This window comes from Octodon degus, unplaced genomic scaffold (genome assembly GCF_000260255.1).
Source record: "Octodon degus isolate 3935 unplaced genomic scaffold, OctDeg1.0 scaffold00081, whole genome shotgun sequence".
Taxonomy (NCBI): Eukaryota; Metazoa; Chordata; class Mammalia; order Rodentia; family Octodontidae; genus Octodon; species Octodon degus.
This window is the reverse complement of record NW_004524657.1, coordinates 1,525,984-1,538,171: the sequence shown is the minus strand read 5'-3', so window position 1 is coordinate 1,538,171 and position 12,188 is coordinate 1,525,984. Positions and strand designations below refer to the sequence as shown.

General features: G+C 37.7%; 1 protein-coding gene across 1 annotated transcript in view; it reads right to left on the bottom strand.

Annotated features, from left to right (window-relative positions):
- The window catches only part of LOC101583016 (zinc finger protein 33B-like), a 20,647-nt gene extending 8,743 nt beyond the window's left edge, over positions 1-11,904 (bottom strand). The window contains exons 1-4 of the mRNA XM_023721251.1: positions 11,765-11,904; positions 10,645-10,697; positions 6,273-6,408; positions 5,944-6,039 (exon numbers count right to left, since the gene is read on the bottom strand). Coding sequence (XP_023577019.1) covers positions 5,944-6,039; positions 6,273-6,408; positions 10,645-10,653 — 241 coding nt within the window. The 5' untranslated portion in view covers positions 10,654-10,697; positions 11,765-11,904. The remainder of the gene's footprint in view (positions 1-5,943; positions 6,040-6,272; positions 6,409-10,644; positions 10,698-11,764) is intronic.
- Between the last annotated feature and the right edge of the window lie 284 nt (positions 11,905-12,188).

The following is a 12,188-nucleotide window of genomic DNA, read 5'->3' as shown; positions in this document are numbered from 1 at the left end:
AAAATTTATTTAAAAATTATAGAATAACAATAGTTAATAGTTAACAGTTAATACATTACACTTAAAGTAAAGGCTCAGGTTTTGTTCCATTTCTAGAGTTGCAAATAATCAAAATATATAGTTTCTCTATTTCAAGGGTTTGAGGTGGGGAAAAAAAAAGCCTCCACAAACAAAAAACCTGATATAGTGGGAAAAGGTTAAAGAATCTGGCTATCAGAACACATATTTTTGGTTTTCAAAGTATTAATAATAACTTAAATCTCTCCATGCAATCTCCATAAAATAATGATGACTGACATTAGGCAAGCTCATAACATTACTTGTAATAGGCCATGACTCATCCACATGGCTGACACTGAGAAAGGATCTACAAACTGGAGTACAAGGTTTCAGGGTAAATCCTGAGGGGATTTGACTGACCTTGTCAGATACAAAAGTTACATTTCTTGTTATATAAGTCTTGTTTTATCTTGGTCTTAACCATCCACCAGAAAAGTATAAATATGAGGTATAAAAAGTAAAGCCATATTAATATGCTGAGCTGTAAAAGGCTCAAGTCAACAACTTCTGACATTGCCAGTCCTACAGATAACCCACTACTATTATAGACTACTGGACTATGTTGGATTATTTTGCTGAATTCACACACCTACAATATTAAAATGGCAATGGAATACCCATCTCTGACAAAACTAAACAAAAAAGGATACAAATGAAGGACCATTTTGTATCTATATACAGCATAGTTAGGATAGATATACAGCTACTTTCTCTTAATTCAATGAGAAGAAAGATTTGTACTAACAGTGTTTGGACAGGATATCACATCTGCATCTTGTACTATGAAAAACTACCACGAAGACAATAATATGCAATGTATTAATTATTGTAACTGTTTTACTAACCTGCTTTGAAACTGTCTCATTGCTATTTGTTTCTCAATTAAAAAAAAATTACTTGTAACAACCCACGACTACTATAACTAGGGAAGGAAAAAGCCCCAGAAAATTCAAGTCACCATTATATGGCCAAATCTAGAGGGTATAACATTAGGCTTTAGTATGTGTGAATAGTAAATCAGTCTACTGAATGGTTTAGCATAGTTCTGGCTAGGAGTAAGGGTATAAGTACTACATTAGCCCCAGTATGGGTAACCTTCATACAATGTAAGGGACACAAAAAGTCTTGTCTCCCCCTCCCTTGTTGCTTTTGCTATCCTGTGAGCACCATGAACTGTTCTCCCCTGTGGTGCTCCTCTGCCATGTGCCACTCTGCCTTGGAGTCAACTAAAAATAGACTAAGACCTCCACAAACTGTGAACTAAATAAACCTTTTGCTTTCTAACTTTGGGTGTCAGGTATTTTCTCTCAACAATGAGAGAAAAGCAACTAAGACACACTGAAAACATCTAGAAAATGTGATACTCTTATGTTTTGCTTTTCTGCTCAAATCTGGAACAGTGTTGAACCTTAGTCCTGAGCAAGGCCTTCTCAGCTCTCAAGTCTACTATAAAGAAAGAACTTTCACTCTGGCTGGTGGGAACAGTCCCTGCCCCCTGTTCAAGTGCTGCCCACTATTCCCTCTAATTATTTTATTTTATTTTTTTTAATTAGAATATATTTTAAAAATAGGCATACAGAATTATATAATTCTTACGTTTACACATAAGTCCAGAAAACTAACCATATGCAACCTTGTAGCAGGACAGTCATGCAACATTCCTTTTCCTGTCTCCTGCCTTAATTCACAACCTCATCCCTCTAATTATTTTAAAAAGTTCTTTCACTAATTTCCTCACAAACATACATTAATAGTACTTTGCTGAATAGTCCAGAAGGCCAGGCATGTCTACGTGCAGATAGCACCTGTGTAAACTGTAAGCAGTCTAAACTTCTCTAAATTTACTGCTCCCAATGTTCTACTCAGTATGTGTACGGAGCACTGTCTGGGTCTGCCATCCCTGCTGGGTTTGCTGTCTCTACCCTGTGGGGCAGAGGGATCAGATCTTGTGTCTTAGCTCTGAGTATGTCCTTGTTTGTATAATGATCAATGCTTGAATGTCAGTGCTTCATGTACCTCCTCTGACTGACCTGGCTGTCTCAGATGGGAAAGTAAATCCAGTCCTTGTTACTGCTTCTTGGCTGGACAGGGAGGACTATTCTGACACAAATCTTAAGGTACAATTCTGTTTATTGATTTTAAAAAGTAGAATGGTATATTTTGTCTTTACTCTTTACCTTTCTTCTATAGTTTTAAAAGTATCTACCAATGGTATATTAAGAATGATAAATACATATATACATAAAAAATAAGGCAACAGGTTCATCAATTTGAAATAAACAGTACAACTCAAAAGATGCAGTATAAGTAAAAAGCTAGATCAAAGGGGATGTATATATTCAACCACACAGATAGAACTCTTTATTTATTTATTTATTTATTTATTTATTTATTTATTTGGCTGGAGGGCAGGGCTGGCATAACATATGGTGCCAGGGATTGAACTGTGGTCCCCTGGGCCTGCCTAAGCTTGCCTTAAGCAGGTGCTTTACACTGCTGAGCAATCTTACTGGCCCCCCAGATAAAACTTTTCCAAAGTGGTGGAGTTATGACACTATATATAGTGTCATATATATACACATATCTCCTTTGATCTAGTTTTATACTTTATACCTTGAGATGTACTATATATTTCAAACAGATGAAGACTCATGTGTGTAATATCATATCTCCCTAGTGTAAGAAAATGAAAAGAGTAAATAAAATCTGAAAGGTATAATAGATACTGTGAAAGTGAAAGAAACTGTTCAAAGGGAAAGAACAACTGGGATAAAGGAAAGAGAAAAGGGAAAAAGAAACGTATATACACAGGATAGCTCAGATATTTGTACTGCTGATTTCTTCAGGTCTATTTAAAGGCCACAGTTAATGCTTCCATTTTTTTAGTCTCCTTTTTAATTTTTTATAAATTTTTTGATCAATTTCACATGCTTATATCTGGTAATCTGAACAACTAATTGGAAAACAACAATATGCAACATAACAACCATTGTTGACTTATTATTGTATTTAGTGAAATTCTGTATTTTTTTTTACTATTTTTTATTCCCTTTTTTTAAAAAAAAGCAAACAAAAAAAGAATTTCCACTGATACGCACTATCAACAATAACTGATATTATTAGATTACATTTTTTCTTTTTCCCTTTTTTTTTTTAGTGGGGGCATATGAGGGACTAAACCCAGGGTCTTTGCACAGAGCTACATCCATACAACTTTTTATTTATTTAATTTTAAATTCTGCAACACAGTCTTCCTAATTTTCCCAAGCTGTCCTCAAATTTATAATCCTCCTGCTTTAACCTCCCATGGTGCTGGAATTATAGGCATGTGCCACCACACCCTATTATTTCTTTTCATGTAGACTGGTATAAAGTATTTAACTCTGGTCCTATATTTCTACATTACTAAAAAAGCTTAACATCTTTTAATATTATCATATCCACTTCTGTGTAGTCTTATATGAAATACTTACTTTTCTAATCTTTGCTCTAGGACTTATGTTACAAATATTTCATATTTGATTCCAGATTTATATTACCTTAACTCAAATGTTACCCATATATAGTTCTTTTCTGTCTTCTCCATTATGCCTGGATATTTTTATGCATTATTAACTGTATTTGTTTAAATTCTAGCAATGTGTTATAGTTATTTCAATTTCTAAGGGTTCAAGTCTTGTATTATTTGCTTTCTGTGTGGAAAACTTTCTCTAGTCATTTTGTAGAAGTAGCTTAGCAGCCACAGATGGCTTAGCAACCACCTGTCTGATGGTACATCCCTGTGTCATGCTGCCATTAGCTACAGGCAATGCATTGTTTCATTATGACTGATGAATTATGGCTAATGATTAAAATCTAGTCATCATGTTCCTTCAGCTTGGATATCCTTGAATTTACGTCATTTGATATTAGGTCAGGCTCCTGAAAGTGTAGTTTTGTCTTTGGCTAAATTTGGGGAGTTTTCAGCTTTTATTTCCTCAAATACTTTGCCCTTCCCCTCTCTATCTGTTACAACTGTTAGTTCTTTAGTTATTACCCTCTTTCTACACATCGAGGTAATAAAAATTCTTCTTACCCTCATGCCTTCAATTTACTCTAAGTCACCATAATCATGTTCATAGAAAAATACAGTTGTCCTCTAATTAATTTTCACGGTCTTGAGGCCAACCTGGGCTACACAGCTTAGGGGTAGCCTGAACTACAAAGTGAGAGTGTGTCTCAAAAAAATAAAAACAAAGAACAATAACAACAACAAAAGTATTAATTATCCAAAACACCTTTAAAAATCAGAGGACACACATCTAGAATGTCTGATATCAGTGGCCAGAGGACATTCTCACATTGTTCTTATTCTCTGACAGAGACCATTCTTCCTTTCACTGTTTAATACGTTGTACAGATGTTTATGGAAAGCCACTGTGAAAAGTGGACTTTTCACAGTGGCTTTCCATAAACATCTGTACTTACAAATTACAAAAATAAATTGCCAATATATTTATGATGCATTCCAACTTTTCATTTTGATTTTAAAATGCAGAAACACAGCCTAATATTTTATTTGGTTGCAATATATATTCCATGCTCTATTTAATTCAGAGACAATCTTTAAGATGTGTAGAAAATGGAAGATGCTGAAACTACTTTGATTGAGAAATCTGTGAAGTACACTGATGACAGCTAACTGGGTTGTTTGGACAACCTCTCCACCCCAATATAGTCTCTATAGAATGGAAAGAGAACTTAAACAAATATGTATTATATGCTGTTCATCTGCTGAAAATCTACCAATAATTACAGCACAATACTCAGTGTACTTATGCTTCAAAATTAAAAGGATAAACACATTGCACTGGAACTACATAAGGCATGAATAAAATTAAATTATTTTTTCATTAAGATTTTCCCTATTCTCAAAGTACACTCCATCAATCTACATTGGCTTTGATTTCTTTGATAGTCTTTATCATACAGAAATTTCAATACACCATAAACACCTTTATGTTTTTAGTACTACCTCTGAATTGTGGCTTATATCTAGTTGTCCCCTCTAAGCCTCATGTGGTATTATGGTAGCAGGGCTTTTCTGAGGTGGCTGGATCTAGGGCATATGATGCTAAGATCAAGAGTGTGTGGTTATTAAATCAGTCCACTGATTGGTTTGGCATAATTTTGGGAGTGAATAATGGGAATTTTGTTGAGTGCTACCTGCCTTAACAGTGGGTAGCCTGGATAGACTATAAGGGATAGAAGGAAGGCTGTTGTTTATTGTTTCTCACTTGGTGCTTTCTGCCTGCCATGGACAGTTTCTCCTCTGTGCTGCTTTTTTGCAACGCCTCTCTGCCTTGGAGCCAGCCAACTATGGACTGAAACCTCTACAAACTGTGAGCCAAAATAAACTTTTCCTTCTTTAACTCTGCATGTCAGGTATTATGTCACAGCAAAAAGAAAAAAGTAACTAAGACATTCTATAAAAGCAGTTAGGGTTGTTTTCTTTTTTTTAACTACTATATTCTCAGCTCTTAAAAAGTGACTAGCACACAGCAAAAATTATGAGTCAAAAAATGAATATATCAAAGAATGTCTGACAACAGAAAGTGGAGAGCACAATGGAAGTAAGTGGGAAACTGAGATGGCTCTGAGGAACATGAAGTAGCCAAGAAAAGCAAGGGCGAAGATTGAAAAACTTCAATATAATACCAGGTATAAAAATAGAAAATGCTTTAGATGCATCCCAAAATACTCAAGAGTGGCATTAGAAGTTTGAGTTTGGAGATCAATAGAGGCTAGGTCCTTAAATGAGATACTCTTCAAAAAAATTTCAGGGTAGCCAGTCTGAATTAACTGCAGACTCTTCTGATGTTTGTGCAGTACAAATTAACTCACCTAGGAAGCCTGGCCTTGGGAATTCTTCTTCCAATACCCATGGCTCTTCTCCTTGCTCCAGTCTGAAGATCAACTCTGGCTTTGTCACACAATACCCTGTTAATGGGAAATGGTTAAGGACTCAGGCTGTGACTTCTGATGGAGGGGTCACACAATACTACAACATCTCACTAGAGAAGTGAACACAGATATCTTCAGGTGCACAAAAGTAACCAATCCACTCTTGGATTTCTGAAACAGATTCTCAAATAATTACATTGCACAGTGCCATATGCTTCACAATGGAAGGCATAAACAAATGCTACTGGAATCACATAACACACCCTTACCTACAGAGACCAGGTGGCTGTAGTTCTCCAACATCACATCTCTGTACAGGGATTTCTGGCTTGGGTCTAGGTGCTGCCACTCCTCCTGGGTGAAGCCTACAGTCACATCCTTAAATGATACTGATCCCTGGGATTTCTGTTCAGTTAAAAATGTATAGCATTAGATGGCATGGAAAAAAATACACTGTATGCACTTTATAGGCTATGAAAATTCTAAGAATTTTTGGGACACATACTTCAAGGGTTAAGGAAACTAAGTGGAATACTCTGCTATGGCATTCAAGTATTAATTTAAGAAAAAAAAATCAGTAGTCCTCACTGTGTAGGGGACTATTACAGTTGTAAATAGTAGGATGAATAATTTTTTTTTAATTTCAGGAATGTATAATCTCATAAGGAAATAAATGTAGTAGTATGTTTAGTGTGTACCAAAATGAAACTACAGACAATACAAATGATATAAATAAGGACCAAAATTAGATCTACTTTGAACTTCACTGAGGAAGTTGGCTGAAGATAATATTGCACTGCATTTCCAAAAGGACAGGACAATGGCATAAGCAAAGGCAGGACCCTCTCAGATGCTCAAGAAACCAGCAACAAGGCAGGAAGCACAGGAGGACAGGAGGATCTGGCTTGGTCTGCCATGAGTAAAAAGGTCAGAGAAACACTCAGGAAACTCATTATGCAGTGGCTTTACACAAACATTTGTACTTACAAATTACAGAAATTTATTTACAATATATTTATGATGCATTCCAACTTCTCATTTGGATTTTAAAATGCAGAAACACAGCCTAATATTTTATTTGGTCACAATATATATTCCAAGCTCTATTCAACTCAGAGACAATCACTAGGATGTGTAGAAAATGGAAGAACTATGAAACTACTATGACTGAGAATCTGTGAAGTACACAGATGACAGTCAATTGGGTTGTTTGGACAACCTCTCAAATGGATATCTCTATTTTGGGGTCAGTGTTCTGAAAAAAAAGAAGACACAGAAGAGATGTGAGCATACACTGAAATAATGTGATCAGATTTTTATTTTAGAACCTATTCTCCTTTCTCCCCCCTTGCCCGCGGTACTGGGGATTGAACTCAGGATCTTGCATTTGCCAGGCAAGCACTTATTCTACTGAGCTATCTCCCCAGCCCCTCCTATTCTCTTGAGAAAGGCAAGAGACAAAGGATGAAACACCATCACTTAAACCAACTACTATCAGAGGAACTGGCATGCAAACAGGCCACTGAGGACAGAAGTGATCACCAATTCATGGGGCATCCTTGAGAACACTGGACACTGGACTGGAGTGGTATGTCAGCAAAGTAGGGCTTTCACGAGCTAGATCTAAAGTGTAATACTGGAGAGTCAGAATGAAAGTAAGCATCTGAGGGATATTAACAATTTCGAAATTGATTCAACAAGAGTTGACTGGAGGTTCTCAGAAAGTCAATGAGAGAAAACACAAAATCTGAGCAAAAAATCACCTTACATCTAGTTTAGAGAGAGGACAGAATATGAAGATCAGAAGTAATTTCCTGAAATTCAAAATTAAAATAAGAATAGTTTTTAAAAAACAACAGATTGGGCTGGGGATATAGCTCAGCTGCATAAACACTTGCCTGGCATAAGCACCTGCCTGGTAAGTGCAAGGTCTCTATTTCAATCCCTGGTGGGGTGCAGGGTGGGAATGGCAGATATCAGTAGGCGCAGAAATGCATGATTTTAAAAATGCTTTATATGGCCAGGTGTGCTGGTGCACATCTGTCATCCTAGTATTCAAGAGGCCGAGGTAGAAGGATTGCTGCAAGTCTGGGGCTTGTTTGGGCTACAAACTGAGTTCAAGGCCAGCCTGAGCAGCATAGCAAAGCTCTGTCTTGAAAAGACACAAAATAGTGAGACCCTATAGACCCTGTACTAAATACATTTTTTTTAAAAAAGACACAGAAGAAAACACTTGGAAAACTAGGAATAGAAAGGAATTTCCTCAATATGATAAAGGATTTCCATAAATGGTTACAGCAAACACATTTACATTAAAATACGGGAAATGTTTAAAACTAAGACCAACATAAGGAAGCCTGCTATGACAACATTTTTCTCAAGCTCTTAGAGAAGTAACATAATTATGTGCACAAAGAAAATCCAAATAAAAGTATTGTAGGATACAGTTACTCATTCAGTATAACAAATCTTAGACATGTCTATCAGCAAAACAATATTAAATTTTGAAAGGTATAATTAATAATAGCATGAAAAGGGCTGGGAGATGGCTCAGTAAAATAAGTGCTTCCCTTGCAAGTGAAGGGCCTGAGTTCAATCCCCGGTTCCACAAAAAAAAAATAAAAATAAAAAATAAAATAATAGCATGAAAAATAAAACACTTACATAGAGAATTGCAAGACAGAATGAAGAAACCAAAGAAAGCTCCAGATGGGAAGGCTCAACATGAGAAACAGTATTACCCATGCTACTGTACAGATTCACAGAATCTCAAACAAATTCCCAGCAGCTATTTTGATGGCCATTAGACAAGCTAATGCTAAAACATGTGGAAATGCAGGGTTTCAAATAGACAAAGCAATCTTGAGGAAAATCTAAGCCAGAAGAACTACTGTCATATATCAAGTATTATTATTAATGTGCCCAAATCAATGTATAACACAGGCACAAGGATTTTTAAAAGTAGCAATGGAATAGAGCCTCAAAACAGAGACACACACACATACACGTATGGTCAACTGATTCATGACAAGAGTGATATAAGAACAATCATTTGATAAATGGTGCTAGTGCAATTGTATTTGTATTTCTTTCTTGTTTTTTTTTTGGCTGGCTCAGGCTGCCTTAAGGGAGGATCTGGTAAGGCATGTGGAGCTGGGGATTGAACCCAGGTCCTCTGTGCCAGACTGGATTGCCCCAGCAGGCGCTTAAACAACTGAGCTAACTCACAAGCCCCCTATTTCTATCTTAAGTGTGAACAGATATCCATTTTGGAATAACTTACAAAGTTAAAGCAGTAAAATTTTTACCTCATGAAAAGAACTCTTAAGACATAAATTAACTACATTATATTAAAGTTAGCAATCTATTTTTGTCAAAGCATAGAGAATAAAAATGTAATGCACATACTGAGATGATATATATGTTAAGAACACTTTATTGCTAGCATAAAAAGAAACTTATGTCAAGAATTATTTTTCTCATTGAAACAATGGGAACAAAAAAAGTAGGCTATTTCAACAGCAAAACATAAATATTTGAATAAAACCGTGGAAGTCAGAAGACACTGGGAAAAACTCCAGCAAGCAATCTGTAAATGTAAAAAACAAAACAATATTTTATAATGCTAAGAAAAAGAGCCACCAGAAAAATCAAAATTCTGTAAAAAATATCCTAAAATGAATGAGTGTATCTTCCAGACAAAGACTGAAAATGATACAATAAACATACACAACAAGAAAAGCTACAGCTCTTCTAGCTCAAAGAAACTGATATTGGATGGAAGAAAAAAGGAATGTAGAAAACTTGAAACAAAACAAAACCTTAGTGCAACCACAGCCATCCCTTTTGGACTCTACAATGACTCCCTCAGGACAGCATGCCACTGGGTGAGCAATGAGCACTAGATGAGGGCATCTGGAGTGAAACTGTTTGCAGACTTGTACATTGTGAAGTGATAAACTGCTAATTTGATACACGTATTCAGACAAAAATGTGGGTCAACGCATCTTCTCAGTGCTGTAAATTATACACCAAGATTAAACAAAATGACCCAAAAACTGACACTACTTGAACCATGTCTCTCTTTTTAACACCACTAAAGAATATTTTTAAGGCAGTGATGGGAACACTGTTAGAGACCATGTGCCAAAACTGGAACTCCAGACCTTATTCACTGCAAAGTGTTTAGCCGCTGGTGCAAGTTAGCTCATGTGCTCTCTGTGGCATGCATGCCATAAGTCTGCCACCACGGATTTAAGGTAATGTTTCATTCATTTGGGGTTGCCCTTGGAAGGTTAGTCAACATGTGTACCTATGTTATGACCAAAAAAGGTATCTTCTAGGAAGCTTTTGTCTTCAAAAGATTCATTCTTCCCTGTGGAAGATACAGTAGATGCCTTTCTTTTCCACGGTGGCCAGAAATATTAGAGACTTATCTGCAACACACGAGTGACTCCAAGATCATACAGTCAGTATACAGCAAAAGATCAGCTGGATCTTCCCACAGAAGATACATTATCTTCCCATCAAAAAAACATAAAGATCTTCATATTTTTTGTCAAGCTTAATTTTTATCTATACCTAATTTCTCACAATATACTGACTCTTACAAATAACATGGGGAATGAATAAACATCTTACCTTGCTCATTTTGTGCTAGTCTTCAAAAGATGTAGGCAATTCTTAATCTACAACTGGGTTAGAAGCAGAAAGGGTGATGAATGATTTGTCCTGCCTACCAGACACATACACACCCTAGATGAAATGCTCTCTGTGGAAGAATGTCCCTGTCCTTTTCACACTTTAGGATGATCAGGGGAAATGGAAAACAAAACAAAACAAAAAAACACCAATACTGCTGTAATATAATCATGTAGCTCTTGAGCACAAAATTTTTACACCAAGTAAATGTGAATATGTGCCTCCTCAGGATTTTAAGCTTCAATCTCCCTTGATGCTCACAAATACATACATATAAAAAAATTGTTCATGCAAGTTAACAACACTGTCTAATGAAGGAACAAGTTAACAGTGTTCCTAATGAATAACTTACTTCATTAAAATAGCTGTTTAAAATATTTAGGTTAAAGATCAATTTTGTCACTAATATTACTTAGTTGTTAGTGAATGCACCAAAAGCTGCAAAAAGTATTCTTTGAAGAAAAAATAATTTTAGTATCTTTAAGTGTTTTGTTTCTAAAAAGTATGTTTCATAATTAACACCCTTTGACACATGTAAAAAAGGAGATGGTATGAGCTTGGGAGTCAAGAGATCGGACATTAAGTCTGCACCACTAACAAACTGAGATCTTGAAAAGATCGATGGCTTTCAAAATTAATTTTTTCTACCAAAAAAGAGCAGATAATTCTTCAAGCTACCTGATAAGCGCTGGAGCAATAAGGGCCTGGGATGTCTAGACAGGGGGCCCGGGCCTCAAGGCCATGGCGGGAAGCCCGTAGCGCAAGCGACTCCCACAAACACCGACCCACCCGGGTACCGGGCTCAAGAAGGTGCACGCCCGCACAGTCCCTCGGTCCCTCGCGGCACCGCCTCGGCGGGAGGACACGACGGCGCATGCGCACACTCGCCCCACCCGCGGGCCCATCAACCTGCCGGGAGGGAAGAGCGGAGTGAGCGAGGTGCTGGGCTGGACCTGTGCTGAGCCGCCTCACATCCTGACAAAGGCGCCGCGGTCCTGGGCGCCGCGGGCTCCTCCCCATTTGTGGGCGCTGGCCCCTCACCTTGCTCTTTGGAACTCACCCGTCGATCACGGGTCGTGTTGCGGGTCCCGTAAGAACAGCAGCTGGGCAGCCCCGGACTGCCTCCCATCTGAGGCCCGCGAAAAACAAGGGAAAGCGAGGGCGGCCGCTGCGTGAGGCATGCGCAGAACCCGCGCGGGATTGGCCACCAGCGCACAATTTGCTTTCCCGTGAGGCTCTGCGCCCCACTGTCTGGATTGGCGCCCAGGGCGCAGGTCCGATTTGACGCGATCCGCTGTTAGCAAGGTTGTGGATACCGGGAAGTTGTGGAAGTGCCTGGGGTGCTGTTTAGATACGCGGCTCCAGGGTGCAAGTCCTGTTTTAACTGACACATCCACTCATACAGACCCGTGATCTGACGTCCTCAGTGAATCTGTCAGGAACAAAACAGGTGTGAGGACAAAATCCCTAGTTACAGACAAGTG